Source organism: Rhincodon typus, chromosome 33 (genome assembly GCF_021869965.1).
Source record: "Rhincodon typus isolate 14 chromosome 33, sRhiTyp1.1, whole genome shotgun sequence".
NCBI lineage: Eukaryota > Metazoa > Chordata > Chondrichthyes > Orectolobiformes > Rhincodontidae > Rhincodon > Rhincodon typus.
This window is the reverse complement of record NC_063364.1, coordinates 4413167-4430906: the sequence shown is the minus strand read 5'-3', so window position 1 is coordinate 4430906 and position 17740 is coordinate 4413167. Positions and strand designations below refer to the sequence as shown.

General features: G+C 42.0%; 1 protein-coding gene across 2 annotated transcripts in view; it reads right to left on the bottom strand.

The window, feature by feature from the left end:
* Positions 1-17740, bottom strand: part of cfap161 (cilia and flagella associated protein 161) — a 60140-nt gene that overhangs the window by 8855 nt on the left and 33545 nt on the right. For both annotated transcript variants that reach the window (XM_048615958.1, XM_048615959.1), the window contains exon 6: positions 324-397. In XM_048615958.1, the coding sequence (XP_048471915.1) occupies positions 324-397 (74 nt within the window). The remainder of the gene's footprint in view (positions 1-323; positions 398-17740) is intronic.

Genomic DNA, 17740 nt, shown 5'->3' with positions numbered 1-17740 from the left:
AAATCTTGCCTTTCCTGGGGACTGATTGAAGAATATGGCCCTTTTGGTTGATGGTCTCCGTAAAGATCATAACAAATTGAAAACCAAGAGTGATAAATTTATGTTCGGTATGATTATTGATGGTTATGAAATCAAGGTGGGTAGATGGAGTTATTGTGTAGATCATTGTCTAATTGAATTCCAGGCAGCCTTGAGGAGCTAAACAGCTTGCTCCTTTTCCCATTTCATTATTGACACTGCCAGTTAACACAAATGAAGTTATAATGGAAATGTCACAAATTATTTATTATTCATCAGTTGGTCTTTTGGTAAAGAATACTTACCAGAAAGAGAACTTCTGAAGAGCTGCTAAAGCCTGGTTCGTACGGACATGGTTGATAAGTACTTTTACATTTGCCTGGCAAATCAAAAATAATGACATCATACATCTTAATAAAGCTGTTACAAAAGCAAACAAATTGGTTTATTGGTTTAATTCTGGAGGGATAGAGTTGAAAAGCAGAAAGGTTGTATAAAATTAATGCAGAGGCTCAGGTGGAAAACACTTAGAATCTTAGAATAGAAGGCTAACAAAACTATTTATTATGGTAGAAGGAAACCATTCAGACTGGCAACACTGTGCCAGTTCTCAGCCTGAGTAATTCAGCTAGTCCCACTTGCAAGACTGTGCACCAGTCTAGCTTGTTTATTATAAATATGATATGGAGGCATTGAAGAAGTGTGAAGAAGACTTGCAACAATGATATCTAAACTGAGAGATTATTTTTCTCAGGAAAGGTTGAACAAGTCACAGCTCTATTTGTGAAAAATGGGAATAAGATCTTTAAGAATAATGGAAGTGTTCATAGGGTAGGGGGTAGAAAAGATGTTTCCACCTGTCTGGGCCTGAAATGATAAATTAGTCACTAATAAATCCAGTAGGGAACTTGGAATGGTTAGAATGTGGGACTCAATGCCACAAAGCACAGGCGATGAAAAAGGTATTTAAACAGATGTGGGAACAGTGAACAGAACAATATACTGATTGGATTAAACAAAATAGGTGAGAGGAGGCATGCATGGAGTCTAAACATTGGCATGTGCAAGGTGGGCTAAATGACCCATTTCTCTGAAACCTAATTCGATATTAAATAAGAAATTTAATTTATTTAAGGTATACTACAATGTGGACTAATAGATAAGACAGCTCCCATTGTATTTTGTTGGGAAGATATTATGGCACGGACAGCATTGCTCATAATAATGAGTTCAGAAAGGCAATTATTAATATAGTCTGAGACCTTGAATCTGAGTCACTGCAGTGAGTTTATTTGATAATATGCTATTTTTTAGTTCTTTTAAACAAGGGGTTTTAATCAATTCGTTCTTAACATAGAAATGGTTAGAGGATAGAAGGTGGCCATTCTGCCCGTTGTATCTATGCTGGCCCTCTGAGGAACAATTCATCCCAGAAGATTCAAAAACTGCCAATGTTTTTAATTTTAAAATGTCTTTACTTAAAAAGGGAAGAAGGCGAAAAACAGGTAACTATAAGTAAGTTAGTTTAACATCTATTATTGGGGAAATGCTGCAGTGAGGTATTGCATTTTGGACAGGCAAATCAGGGCAGGACTTATGCTAAAGTCCTGGGGAGTGTTACTGAATAAAGAGACCTTGGAGTGCAGGTTAATAGTTCCTTGAAAGTAGAGTCGCAGGTAAACAGGACAGTGAAGAAGGTGTTTGGTATGCTTGCCTTTATTGGTCAGTGTATTGAGTATAGGAGTTGGGAGATCATATTGCGGCTGTACAGGTCAGTGGTTAGGCCACTTTTTGGAATAATGTGTGCAATTCTGGTCTCCCTGCTATAGGAAGGATATTGTTAAAAATAAAACGGTTCAGAAAAGATATAAGGATGTTGCCGGGCTTTGAGGATTTGAGCAATAGGGAGAGGCTAAATAGGCTGGGGCTATTTTCCCTGGAACGTCAGAGTCTGAGAAGTGACCTTATAGAGGTTTATAAAATCATGAGGGGCATGAATAGGGTAAATAGACAAGCTCTTTTCCCCAGGGTGGGGGATTCCAAAACTGGAGGGCACAGGTTTAAGGTGAGAAGGGAAAGATATAAAAGGGACCTAAGGGGCAACATTTTCACACAGAGGATGGTGTGTGATGGAAAGAGCTGCCAGAGGAAGTGGTGGAGGGTGGTTTGATTACAACATTTAAAAGACATCTGGATGGGTATATGAGTAGGAAGGGTTTAGAAGGATATGAGCCAAATGCTGGCAAATGGGACTAAATTTATATAGGATATCTGGTTGGCATGGACAAGTTGGACCAAAGGATCTGTTTCCGTGCTGCACACCTCTATGACTCTATGACTCTAAATTTTAGAGTCTATTATAAAGGATGTGAATCTGTGGACCTCAGAGTCATTACGTATATCCAAGGCTGAGACAGGCAGATTTTAATCAGTGAGGGAGTCATTGATTGTAAGGAAAAGGCAGGAAAGTGGAGTTGAGGGCTATCAGATCATCCATAATCTCATTGAATAGTAGGTTGGACTCAATGGGCAGAATGGCCGACTTCTGCTGCTACATCTTATGCTATAATGGTTATCTAGTGCCTCTACACTGCCTTTACCCCATAGGCCTGCCAAGCTTTCCTTTCCAGATAATGATGCAATTTCCATTTGAAAGCATCAGAATTCTGAAGAAGGGTCCCGACCCGAAACATCAGCTTTTCTGCTCCTCTGATGCTGCCTGGCCTGCTGTGCTCTTCCAGCTCCACACTGTGTTATCTCTGACTCCAGCATCGGCAGTTCTTACTATCTTTTTCTTGTTTTTGTACTCTATGCCCCAATTGGTAAAGTGCGGGATGTCATATGCCTTATTAATTATTCTCTCAAACTTTCCTCGCATCTTTGCAAATTTTGATATAAAGTCCTGTACACCAGAGTCTGGGTCATTAATCAATAACAGGAAAAGGAGTTCTAACCCCAGTCCTTGGGGAACTCCTTCCTACAGCCTGTAAAACAACCAATAACCACTACTCTGTTTCCCTTCACACATACAAATTTGTGTCCATGTTGCTACTCTCTCTTTTATTTCATGAGCTGTAACTTTGCTTACAGATCTATTGTGTAGCACATTATCAAATTAATTTGGCAGTTCACCACATCAACTGCATTACCCTCATCAACCCTTTTTGTTACCTCATCTAAGTATTCAAAAAATTTAGTTAAACATGATTTGCTCTCAACAAATTCATGCTGGATTTCCTTAATTAATCCGCATTTGCCAAGTCACTATTGATTTTGTCCCAAATTATCATCTCTAGAAGTTTTCCCATCGCTGAGGTAAACATCTCCAATGATAGATTAGCACTTCAAAGTAATATTAGTTAAATCCCAATTAGCACATACAATTTAATCATCTTAAATATTGGTACTTTACAGTGTTATTTGTAATGTTGAATTTAAACTATTGGATAATTCAAAAGATTTTTAGGTAAAAAAATGACCTTAAATTACCATGAGTGGATTATCATGTGTTATTCTAACATATTTGGAAACATTGTATTGTCAGTCGCTGTCCTTTGCTGTGATGTTGGATTGGATTTAATGAGTTGGAAGGTATGATCGCATGGTAAATCCAGCAGGGGAGCTGCCTGTAACCTGCCCTCCTCCACGTAATCCACCACAATTTTACCAGCAATACACACACCCCGGACGAATAAATAAATAATCTCTCCCCATTAGACATTGCCTGCTATCATCTCTTCACATCCAGCACTATTCTTACCTGTTGCCCTTTTGACCTACCTATCAAACCCTGTAACCTCACATCCCTTTCTTTCCACTGCCACTTGCCCAATCCCCACCCTCCATCATTCATTTAAATCCAATTTGCTTCCCCTGACAGAAATGGCCAGAGATAAGTGGCCAAGAGCCCTTTCATTCTCAATCTATCTTCTCCTGAAGAAGGGCCTGTTTCATGACCGGACGGGATTACAGAGATGAAAATGAAGTGCTAGAATTAGCATTTTGGATCTCAAGAATTACTGTGTAGTTCAATCTGAGCTGGACAAGATGGGAGAGAGAATTCAGAGGTGAAGTCTGGAGAATGGGAGCACTGGGGTAACTAAGGATAGTGGAGACAAGAGGATGAAATAACACCTTGGTAGCAGATGGGTTCAGGTCAGGGCAAGGATGGACAATGTTACAGATCAAAAAGTTAAAAGGACATGAGTTCAGAGGGGATCTGAGTTCAGAAATTTAGTTCAGGGTCAAAAATGGTGCAATGAGTGATGAATGAGACAGTAATATGAAAGCATAATACTGTCAATACTGGAGGTCTGAAATAAAAACGATAAATGCTGAAGAAATTCAGTAGTTCTGGTGGCATCTGTGGAGAGGGAAACAAGGTTAATATTTTGAGTCTAATGTGACTCTTGTTTGGAACCCCTATATCATGTACCATATGAGAGTACATTACTTGCACTAAGGAAAAGAGATAACAGTACTAATTTTCCTAATTAATGAGAGAAAAAATATTATAGATAAACTAAAAATCCATACTGGGTGACAGTCTAATGATACAAGAGCAGGACGGGATTGCTGGAGGCGATGAAGAGGCCGTGTACATTTTTTTTCTATTCATTTGTGGGATATGGGCGTCGCTAGCTGGCCAGCATTTATTACCCATCCCTAGTTGCCCTTTTGAAGGTGGTGAGCTGCCTTCTTAAACCACTGCAGTCCACCTGCTGTAGGGTGATCCACAATGCCCTTAGGGAGGGAATTACAGGACTATGACCCAGCGACAGTGAAGGAACGGTGATATATTTCCAAGTCAGGATGGTGAGTGGCTTGGAGGGGAACTTGGAGGTGGTGGCATTCCCAAATGTCTGCTGCCCTTGTCCTTCTAGATGGAGCTGGTCGTGGGTTGGGAAGGTGCTGTCTGAGGATCTTTGGTGAATTTCTGCAGTGCATCTTGTATATAATACACACTGCTGATACTGAGTGTTGGCGGTGGAGGGAGTGGATGCTTGTGGATGTAATGCCAATCAAGCGGCTGCTTGTTCTGGATGATGTCAATCTTCTTGAGTGTTGTTGGGGCTGCAATCATCCAGCCAAGTGGGGAGCATTCCACCACACTCCTGACTTGTGCCTTGTAGATGGTGGACGGGCTTTGAGGAGTCAGGAGGTGAGTTACTCACCGCAGTATTCCTAGCTTCTGGCCTGCTCTTGTAGTCACTGTGTTTAAATGGTGAGTCCAGTTGAGTTTCTGGTCATTGATAACCCAGGATGTTGATAGTGGGGAAATCAGTGATGGTAACACCATTGAATGTCAAAGGGTGGTGTTTAGATTATCTCTTATTGGTGATGGTCATAGCCTGGCATTTGTGTGGTGCGAATGTCACTTGCCACTTGTCAGCCCAAGCCTGGATATTGTCCAGATCTTATTGCATGTCAACATGGATTGCTTCAGAGTCTGAGGAGTTACGAATGGTGCTGAACATTGTGCAATCATCAGCGAACATCCCCACTTCTAACCTTATGATTGAGAGAAGGTCATTGATGAAACAGCTGAAGATGGTTGGGCCGAGGGCATTACCCTGAGGAACTCCTGCAGAGATGTCCTGGAGCTGAGACGATTGACCTCCAACAACAACGGCCATCTTCCTATGTGTCAGGTATGACTCCAACGACTGGAGAGTTTGCCCCCGATACCCATTGAATTTGCTAGGGCTCCTTGATGCCACAATCAGTAAATGCAGCCTTGATATCAAAGGCTGTCGTTATATAGATGAAGTTATTATGGAGACAAGAAAGAGGAGGTAGCTTCGGGAAACTTCACAAGGTACTGTTATAAGAGTGCTGAAGTGGAGCCATTGTCCAAGATATGATCAGAAAAGGAAGAAGGTAACCAAGTAAGGGGTGCCCTACTAAGCTGTACAATTTAGCAGCAATATTGAAGTTACGATCCCTATTGAGACCAGTAAGTTTTTCTGTAAATAACAGACTAAAAGAATTATTGACGAAATACTATTTTTGTGGATGGCTCCTATAAACTACAGAACAAGATATTCTGCTTTTCCTTTTCACACAACTAAAGAACCTGCTTGAAAACAAAAAACGCTGGAGACCACAGCAAGTCAGGCGGCACCCATGGAGAGAAAACAAGCTAATGTTTCAAGTCTAGATAACTCTTCATAAGAGCTGAAGTGAACTTCACACCTATTCTTTACACTATCACTTAAGTAGTCATTCGAATTTCCTGATCCAAAACCAAAGCAATTCTTAGCCTCTGAAGGCATAATTCCAGTCTTTTCTGATCCCAGCCTGTTAACCTTAATTTCATAACTTTAACCTCAGTGAGGGTTTTGAATGGAGGTTTTCACTCTGGCGCAAGAGCTTTTCAACGTAAGTAGGACCTCTTTCCCGCATTACTGTGTGGTGAACCACAGAAACCCTGGCCTCTAGATGCTCTCATGTTCCCAAAGCCTGGCAGATTAACTTGTCTGTGATATTCAGTGATATTTTAGAAAAGTCTGCAATCTAATTCTTCAATGGTTTCTGAAGGACACTGCTCCTCTCAAAGCCATCTCCATGGCATTGTGCATCACACAACTTTGTATCCAAGAAGAAATATTGATTAACAATTAAAGTCATAGAGTCATAGAACCGTGCAGCATGGAAACAGATCCTTTGGTCTAACTTGTCCATGCTGACCAGATATCCTAAATTAATCTGGTCCCATTTGCCAGCAGTTGACCCTTATCCCTCTAAACCCTTCCTATTCGTACACCCATCCAGATGTCTTTTAAATGCTGTGATTGTACAAGCCTCCACCACTTCCTCTGGCAGCTCATTCCATACACGCACCACCCGCTGTGTGAAAACATTACCCTTTAGGTCCCTTTTAAATCTGTCCCCTCTCACCTTAAACCTCTAGGTTTGGACTCCCCTATCCTGGGGAAAAGACCTTGGCTTTTCACCCTATCCATGCCCCTCATGATTTTATAAACCCCTCAGCCAAGGAAAATAGCCCCAGCCTATTCAGCCTCTCCCTATGGCTCAAACCCTCCAAACCTGGCAACATCCTTATAAATCTTTTCTGAATCCTTTCAAATTTCACAACATCTTTCCTATAGCAGGGAAACCCGAATTGAACGCAGTATTCCAGAAGTGTCCTAACCAATGTCCTGTACAGTTGCAACATGACCTCCCAACTCCTATGCTCAATGCACTGACCAATAAAGGCAAGCATACCAAATGCCTTCTTCACTATCCTATCTACCTGCGACTCCTACGAACCTGCCCTCCAAGATCTCTTTGTTCAACAACACTCCCCAGGACCTTACCATTAATTGCATAAGTCCTGCCCTGTTTTGCCTTTCCAAACTGCAGCACCTCACACTTATCTAAATTAAACTCCATCTGCCACTCCTCGGTTTTTTGGCCTATCTGATCAAGGTCCCGCTGTACTCCGAGGTAACCTCTTTAGCTGTCCACTACACCACCAATTTTGGTGCCATCTGCAAAATTTCAAACCATACCTCCTATGTTCACATCCAAATCATTTATATAAATGATGAAATGCAGTAGACTCAGCATTGATCCTTGTGGCACACAGCTGGTTACAGGCCTCCAGTCTGAAAAGCAACCCTTCACCATCACTCTCTGTCTCCTACCTTTGAGCCAGTTCTGTATCCAAATGGCTAGTTCTCCCTGTATTCCGATCTAACCTTGTTAATCAGTCTACCATGAGGAACCTTGTTGAATGCCTTACTGAAGTCCATATAGATCACGTCCACCGCTCTGCCCTCATCAATCCTCTTTGCTAGATACCAACTCTATTCATCTTGGAAATATATGAGCAATTTAAAGTATAACCATGTAGAAAACCTGATATTATTAACACTTTCCTTGAACTTTGGAGATTAAAAGTCTATCTGTGACGACACAAAGGTGGGTAGGAAAGGGAGTTATGAAAAGTGCTTAAGGAGTCTACAAAGGGATATTGATAGATTAAGTGAGTGGACAAAGATCTGGCAGTACAATATAGGAAAGTGAAATTGTCCATTTTGGCAGAAATGATTTTAAAAAGCATACTATCTCAATGGCGAGAGGTTGCAGAGCTCTGAGCTGCAGAAAGATCTGGGTGTCCCAGTGCATGATTGTAGAAGGTGAGTTGGCAACCACATCAACTAATCAGCTAATAGAATGTTAAGTTTTATTGCAAAGGAAATTCAATGTAAAGTTGACATTTCAGGTCAGGACCCTTCTTCAGAAATGGGGAGGGGGAAAGGAGCTGGGAAATAAATAGAGAGAGGAGGGGTGGGGCTGGGGAAGGGTAGGTGGAATGGTGATAGGTGAGTGCAGGTAGGGAGTGGTGGGTATTGGTCAGTGGTATGGGTGGGGTTCGGGACCCTTCTTCAGAAATAGGGAGGGGGAAGAGAGCTGGGAAATAAATAGTCAACTTTCTGCTCCTCTGATGCTGTCTGTCCTGCTGTGTTCCTCCAGCTCCACACTGTGTTGTCTCTGACTCCAGCATTTGCAGTTCTTGCTAACTCCAATTGAATGTAAAGGTTGGTAGGTTACACTACAGCTATACAGGGCATTGCATCTGGAGTACTGTGAACATTACAGGTCACCATACTTATTGAAGGATGAAAAATGCATGGGAAGCAGTTCACAGAATGTTTATTTGACTTATACCTGAAATGAACAGATTGCTTTATGAGAAGTGACTGGACTGGCTAGGCCTCTGGAGTTTAGAAGATTCAGAGATGACATAATTGAAGCATACAAGATCCTGAGGGGACTCGACTGGATGGACGTTGAAAGGATGTTTCCTTTTGCAGTAGAATCTAGAACTAGGGGTAATTGTTTAAAAACAAGGTGTCACGCATTTAAAACAGATGAGGGAATTTTTTTTCTCTCAGAGGACTGAGAGTCTTTGGAATTCCCTTCCTCATATGCAATGGATACAGAATCTTTTAATCTTTGATTACCAAGATGATGAAAATTATCGGGAACATGCAGGAATGTAGAGTTGAGGTTAAAATCAGATCAGCCATGACTTTACTAATTGTGCAGCAGGCTAGAAATGCAGAGTGGCCTACTCTTGTTACTTGTTCATATGTATCTATTGTCAGCAGAGATGCTTCTGCCATTGCCTACCAGTATAACAAGCTGCACACCTCTCTGTTTCCCTGCTCCCCCACTTTAAAACTGTAACCAACAAATTCCTTGGATTTCCATCAGCAGAATTCAGAATAAGTCACATAACCCTATTAATTTCTCCCCGTTATTCAAATCATAACTAGCTTACGCGTGGGTTTCGACCAGGTGGTCCGGTTTCCTCCCACAGTCCAAAGATGTGCAGGTTAGGGTGGATTAGCCATTGGAAATGCAGGACTTTAGGGTTGAGGGCGTGGGTTTGAGTGGGATGCTGTTCAGAGGGTCAGTGTAGACTCAATGGACAAAATGGCCTGCTTCCACACTGTCAGGATTCTGTAATACTTATGAAAGCCCTGCATTTGTAATAATGTAGAGTTTGGTTGACCATGCTGGAGGTTGCGAAGTAGTTGAGGAGTACAAAGTAAGGTAATACAGAAAGATCATGGTCAAAGAGGATAACATCTCTGCCTGCCTATCCCAGGGTGCCAAACCTAGCTCAATTTATATGCGATCGTTCCCACTATTGTTAGAATCCCTACAGTGTGGAAACGGTCCCTCGGCCCAACAAGTCCACACCGACCCTCAGAGCATCCCACCCAGACCCATCCCCCTATAACCCATCTAATCTACACATCCCTGGACACAATGGGCAATTCAGCATGGCCAATCCACCTAACCTGCACATCTTTGGAATGTGGGAGGAAACTGAAGCACCTGGAGGAAACCCACACAGACACAGGGAGAATGTGCAAACTCCACACAGACAGTTGCCCGAGGGTGGAATCGAACCCGGGCCCCTGGTGCTGTGAGGCAGCAGTGCTATCTTTATTTGCATTGCCTTTGGCATCTAAGGCAGAAGTTACTCTGGCTCCCACGATTTGCTCTGAATTCAACACCATAACCAATCCTTCTAAGTAATTTACTTTCATATAACAAAGAAAAATAAAAAATGCTGTAGAGACTCAGCAGGTACAGTAGCTTCTGTGGAGAGAGTTAGCATTTCAAGTCAAACATGACTCTTTTAGGGACTCCTCTTCTTCCCGAAAAGCTCTCATCAATATTCATGACCACGCACCTAACTTTGCCAGCATCCACGATGTCTCTACCCTGCAATCTTGGTCACTAGTGAATACTTCTATCAATTAATTGTATCCCTACCACCCAAGATGCTTACCCTCTTTCAATACAACTTTCTTCTGCATTGACTCATGGAGAAAGTTCTCTGCCAAGCCACAGATGACTGCCTTTCAAATGTCTAGATTTTGGCACTCAATATGGCACAATACCTCTGCAGCTGTAGATATGTTCAAGAAACTCCTCAGCTCCATGCTTTGCATTAAAAACACACACATTTGAATGTTGCTCAATGCCAGTGTGGTTTTTAATGTTTGAAAATAGCTTAGAAAATAGTCATGAGTTTTCAATCAGCAGAATCTGAAAGATAGAACCATCAGACACCAATGATTGCTTCAATTCCCTCACTTAAAGCTATCTTATTCTAAAAACTTAACTTTCTGACTTCAAACAAGCTGTTTTTGCACACAGGATGATGACAATTCTATCTGGCATGACATTCCTTATTCCACATGATCTATCGGTAGAAGTGCTTCTTCCTATAGATACCAAATAAACTACTTGTCCTCAAACAGTATGTTAAAACATTATTTCTAACAACAGCAACATTTAACAGTAAAGACCACTAAACGTGGATTAATGGGTAGATCCATAGGACGAGCTTAGCTTTCTATCTTTATCTGGGTAATGCCACACTGCAACATCTCAGATATGTAGCTGAGTTATACCTAAAATCATGAATATATTTGTGCAGTATTGATAGTTCTAAGTACACAACAATGTGAAGCAAAAAAAGATGTGGAGTTATTTGAAGCAGGTGATAAAAACAAGGAGCAGTTGTTACTCAATATATTAGTGTGACTTAAAGATTGCAGTAAGTAGAGAGTATGAATAAATGGGTTATTTTGGGGATGGCTGGCTGTAACTAAGAGAGTGCCAAAGGCTCAGTGTTTCAACTTAAGCTATGTAGAACTTAGATTAGGCTTGTTCCACAGGCAGTCTTTCAAGAGCTCCTGAGTGGTCTGGGAGGCCATTGTGCAAAATGTATGTAAATGTAACTCAAGATTTTGCAAGTTGCTGCACTGTCTAATCTAATATTTAATAAGTTTGCAGATGACACCAAAATTGGTGATCTAGTGGACAGCGAAGAAGATTATCTCAGTGTACAGATGGGCCGATGGGCTGAGGAATAGTGGAGTTTAATTTAGATAAATGTGAGGTGATGCTATTTGGTAAGGCAACTGAGGGCATGACTTATACAGTTAATGATAGAACTCTGGGAGTGTTGCCGAACAAGGGACCTAGGGGTGCAGGTGCATAGTTCCTTGAAGGTGGATTCGCAGGCAGACAGGGTGGTGAAGAAGGCGCTTGACGTGCTTGCCTTCATTGATTTGTGCATTGAGTATAGGGGTTGGGATGTCATGTTGTGACTGTACAGGACATTGGTTAGGCCACTTTTGGAATATTGTGTTGAATTCTGGTCTCCTTGCTGAAGGATGTTGTTCAACTTGAAAGGGTTCTGAAAAAAATTACAAGGATGTTTCTGGGATTAGAGGGTTTGAGCTATCAGGAGAGGCTGAAAAGGCTGGGGCATTTTTTCCCTGGAGTATCAGAGGCTGAGGGTGGCCTTACAGTGGTTTATAAAATCATGAGGGCATGGATAGGGTAAATAGAAAAGGTCTTTTCCTGGGTACAAAATTTAAAAGACATCTGAATGGGCACATGAATAGGAAGGATTTAGAGGGGTATGGGCCAATGGGACTAGATCAGTTTAGAATATCTGGTCAACATGGACAAGTTGGAACAAAGGATCTGTTCCAATCTGTATGACTCCATGACTTTAGGTCACCTTTTTCTCTCTTTAGCTCTGCTTCTTAACCAATAAGAGTTGAAAAGGCTTACACTAGTAAACTCTGCTGCTTGCCATATTTGAATGGTACTTTTTAAAGAACAAAGAACATAAGTACAGGAACAGGCCCTTCGGCCCTCCAAGTCTGCACTGACATGCTGCCCGTCACAACTAAAACCCCCTACCCTTCCAGGAACCATACCCCTCTATTCCCATCCTATTCATGCATTTGTCAATATGCCCTTTAAAAGCCACTGAAGTATCTGCTTCCACTACCTCCCCTGGCAGCGAGTTCCAGGCACCCACCACCCTCTGTGTAAAAAACCTTGCCCCTCACACCTTAAACCTGTGCCCCTAGTAAGTAACTCTTCCACCCTGAGAAAAAGCTTCTGACTATCCACTCTGTCCATGCTCTTCATAATCTTGTAGACCTCTATCAGGTCACCCCTCAACCTCCGTCATTCCAGTGAGAACAACCCAAGTTTGTCTAACATCTTCTCATAGCTAATGCCCTCCAGACAGGCAACATCTTGGTAAATCTTTTCTATACCCTCTCCAAAGCCACCACATCCTTCTGGTAGTGTGGTGACCAGAATTGAACACAATATTCCAAATGCGGCCTAACTAAGGTTCTATAAAGTTTCAACATTACCTGCCAATTTTTAAACTCAATGCCCCGGTCGATGAAGGCATATGCCTTGTTGACTACCTTCTCCACCTGTGTTGCCATTTTCAGTGACCTGTGTAGCTGTACACCCAGATCCCTCTGCTTATCAGTACTCTTAAGGGTTCTGCCATTTACTGTATATTTTCCATCCGGATTAGACCTTACATTTTTCCGCATTCAGCTCCATCTGCCATCTCTCTGCCACAGTCATGACCGATCTATATCCTGCTGTATCCTCTGATGGTCCTCATTGCTATCTGCAATTCCACCATTTGTGGAATTTGTGTCAGCTGCAAACGTACTAATCAAGCCACTTACATTTTCCTCCAAATCATTTTTATATATTACAAATAGCAAAGGTCCCAACACTGATCCCTGAGGAACGCCACTAGTCACAGCCCTCCATTCAGAAACACACCCTTCCACTGCTACCCTCTGTCTTCTATGACCAAGACAGTTTTTATCCATCTTGCAAGCTCACCTCTGACCCCGTGCGATTTTACCTTCTGTATCAGCCATGAGGGATCTTTTCAAAGGCCTTACTGAAGTCCATGTAGACAACATCCACTGCCCTACCCTCATTGATCATCTTCGTCACTTCCTCAAAAAACTCAACCAAGTCATTGAGACCTCCCCTTCACAAAACCATGTTGCCTCTCACTAACACGCCCACTTATTTCCAAGTGGGAGTAAATCCTGTTTCGAAGAATCCTCTCCAATAATTTCCCTATCACTGATGTAAGCCTGACCGGCCTGAAATTAGCTGGATTATCCCTGCCACTCTTCTTAAACAAAGGAGCAACATTGGCTACTCTCCAATCCTCTGCGACCTCCCCTGTAGCTAGTGAGGATACAAAGATTTCCCTCCAGGCCCCAGCAATTACCTCCCTTGCATCTCTCAGTATTCTGGGGTATATCCCATCAGGCCCTGGGGACTTGTCTACCTTAATCTTTTTCCAGACCCCTAATACCTCCTCCCTTTTGATCTCAACATGACCTAAACTATCTACACACCCTTCCCCAGACTCATCATGCACCAAGTCCTTCTCTATGGTGAATACTGATGCAAAGTACTCATTTAATACCTCACCCATTTCCTCCGGCTCCTCACATAAATTCCCTTCCCTGTCCTTGAGTGGGCCAACTCTCTCCCTGGCTACACTCTTGCTCTTTATATATGTATAAAAAGCCTTAGGATTTTCCTTAATCCTGTTGGCCAATGACTTTTCATGACACCTTTTAGCCATCCTGACTCCTTGCTTAAGTTTCTTTCGACTTTCCGTGTATTCCATTCTTGCTTCATGTATTCCCAGCCTCCTAGCCTTGGCAAATTCTTCCTTTTTCTTTTTGACTAGGCTCACAATATCTCTCTTTATCCAAGGTTCCCTAAACTTGCCATACTTATTCTTCATTCTTACAGGAATGTGCTGGTCCTGAGTTCCCAGCAATTTACACTTGAAAGCCTCCCACATACCAGATGTTGACTTGCCCTCAAACATCTACCTCCAATCTACATTCTTCAGTTCCTGCCTAATGTGTTGTAATTAGCCTTCCCCCAATTTACTACCTTCACCTGACAACTACACTTATCTTTGGTACCTTAAAGCTTACTGAATTGTGATCACTGTTCCCAAGCTGCTCCCCTACTGAGACGTCGACCTCCTGGCCAAGCTCATTCCCCAGTACTAGGTCCAGTACGGTCCCTTTCCTCGTTGGACTATCTACATACTATTTCAAGAAGCCCTCCTGGATGCTCCTTACAATCTCTGCCCCATTCAAGCCCCAAGCACTAAGTGAGTCCCAGTCAATATATGGGAAGTAAAAATCACCCACAACAACAACCCTGTTACTTTTACATCTTGCCAAAATATGCCTACACATCTGTTCTTCTATCTCCTGCTGGCTGTTGGGAGGAACACCAAGCATTGTGATTACACACTTCCTGTTCCTGAGCTCTAACCATATTGCCTCGCTATATGAGCCATCTGATGTGTCCTCTCACAGTACAGCTGTGATATTCTCCTTAACAAGTAGTGCTACACCCCCACCCCTTTTATATCCCCTCTATCCCACCTGAAACACCTGTATCCTGTTTCGTTAAGCTCCCAATCCTGTCTCTCCCTTAACCAAGTCTCTGCAATAGCAATAACATCATAGTTCCAAGTACTAATCCAAGCTCTAAGTTCATCTGCCTTACCTGTTACAATTCTGGCATTGAAACAGATGCACTTCAGTCCACCAGACCCGCTTTGATCAGCAACACACCCTGCCTGCTCTTCTTCGGAGTCTTACTGGCCCTATTCTCTAGTTCCTTTTCAGTCAATTCACCTTTGCTTTGGTTCCCACACCCCTGCCAAGCTGGTTTAAAATCTTCCAAGTGACACCAGCAAAGCTCCCAGCCAGAATATTTGTGCCCCTCCAGTTTAGATGCAACCTGTCCTCCTTGTACAGGTTGCACCTTCCCTAGAAGAGATCCCAATGGTCCAGATATCTGAAAACCTCCCTCCTACATCATCTGTTTAGCCATGTTTTTGTTAATGATTCATTTAAATTATCAATACATTGTTTTGAAATTGTGTCCCTCTCCCCAACCCCACACCCCAGCCTGAAATTCATGTTTACTGTTGTGACAAATCTTATCTTTCATAAGTTTGCTCCCGGTCCTCCATGTGATAGAAAAACTGAAATGTGCACCCTCACAGCATGTGAAAAATTTGGACAACCCTCATGTATACCAATGACTAATGTGAGAAGAACAAACGTAATATATTCAAGTTTGCTGGCAACGTAAAGCCAGGAAGGAAAGTAGGCTTTGAGGAAGATACAAAAAGATGTAGACTGATTAAACAAGAAGGAATCTGCAATGTAATGTGAAGAATTATGGAGTTATACACTTTAAGTCAGGAAAATGGAAAATTAATTTCAAAAAACGTGAGAGACAAGTCGGTATTCAGAGGAATTTGAGGTTTTCCGTACATAAAGTTACATAAATGAGTAGAAAAATAAGAATACTTTGCTGCAATTGTATAGGGCTTGAGTGAGACCACACCTGGAGTACTTGGTACACTTTTGTGCTCCATGCTTCATAAAAGATATACTTGCTTTAAATGGGGTGCAACAAATGTTCATTCCTGGGATGAAACAGCTACCCTATAAGGAGAGATGGAATGGGCCTATGTTCTCTGGTGTTTAGAAGAGTGAGAATTATCTCATTAAAACGTAAAAGTTCTTCAAGGCATGGTAGATACAGATAGGCTGCTTTTCTTCAACGGACAGTCTAGAACTAAGGGTGATGGTCTCAGAATAAGGGCATGGCTATTTAGGACTGAGCATATGAGAAATGTCTTTATTCAATTGTGAATCTTTTGAATTCACTACCTTAGACAGCTCATGACACTCAGTCATTTTGTATGATCAAGACTGAAACAGATAGCATTTTGAGCACTCAGGAGGATGGGATGGTGAAGCAATGTCAAAATGTAGCCATGACCTCGTTAAACATAGAAACAGGCTTAAGCTTGTACTTGTACTTCTTATTATCTTTAGACTACACTGACATAAAGTCAACATTGTTGCAATTGCTCCTTTCCATGGTTCTAAAGGCTTACCATTATATCCCCATAATGTTCATGTTATAGTGTCTAGTATATTTTTTTTTAAATGAATGCCTATCTGTAAATTGTCTTGAGAAGGTGGTGAGCCTTCTTCTCGAACAACTACAGTTCATATGAGATAACAAGAACTGCAGATGCTGGAGTCAGAAATAACAAAGTATGAAGCTGGAGAAGAAGGGTCCCGACCTGAAACGTCAACTTTCCTGTTCTTCTGATGCTGCCTAGCCTGCTGTGTTCCTACAGTTCATATGAGTTTGGTGAGATGACAGCATAATGATAATGTGACTGGACATGTAATCTAGAAATTCAGGCAAATGGATTCAAATACCACTGTGGCAGACAGTGGAATTTAAATTCAATTAATAAAAAAATGCAGAATTGAAAGCTGGTTGAAGTATGGTGACCATATAACTATCACCAATTGTGCTTCTGCTTCAATGGTGTACTTTTAGGGAAGGGAATCTGCCATCCTCACCTGGTCTGGCCTACATGTGATTCCAGGCCGATAGCAATGTGGTTGATTCTTAGCTGTCATCTGAATGATTGAATAAATTTATACAGTTAGAGGGCAATAAGCAATGGGTAATAAACTGGCACTCACACCCCATGAAAGAATTTAAAGAAAGGGACACCCTGCTGTTAGGGAGGGAATCTGATCCAGCGACGGTAAAGAAATTATGAAATAATTCTAAGTAGGGAAGTTGTGTGGCCTGACGTGGAATTTGGAGTGGTGGTGCTCCCATGCATCAACTGCCCTGGTCCTTCCAAATGATAGAGGTCAAGGGTTTGGAAGGTGCCATCAAAGGTGCCACCTTTTGAGTTGTTGCAGTCCAACTTGAAGATGGAAAACACTGCATCTACTGTGAGTCAGTAAGGCACAGGTGATTGCTTAAGGTGGTGGATGGGGTGCCAATGTTGCTTTGTCCTGGATGATGTCGAACTTCATCAATGTTGTTGGAACAGCAGTCATCCAGGCAAATGAATCCATTACACTCCTCATTTGTGCTTTGTAGATGGTGGACAGGCTTTGGGGAGACAGGAGGCGAGTTACTCGCCACAGAATTCCCAGCCTCAGAACTGCTCTTGTTGCCACAATATTTATATGGCTGGTCCAGTTCACTTTCTAATCAGTGCTAACACCCAGGGTTGTGATAATGAGGGATTCAACAAATGTCAAATGGAGATAGAAATGTAGAAAATAGAAGCAGGAGTAGGCTATTCAGCCCTTTGAGCCTGCTCTGCCATTCAATATGATCATGTCAGATCATCCAATTCAATACCCTGTTCCTGCTTTCTCCCCATACTCTTTGATCCCTTTAGCCCAAAGAGGCAAATGAATCCATTAAAATCCTCATTTGTGCTTGCCCAGACAAC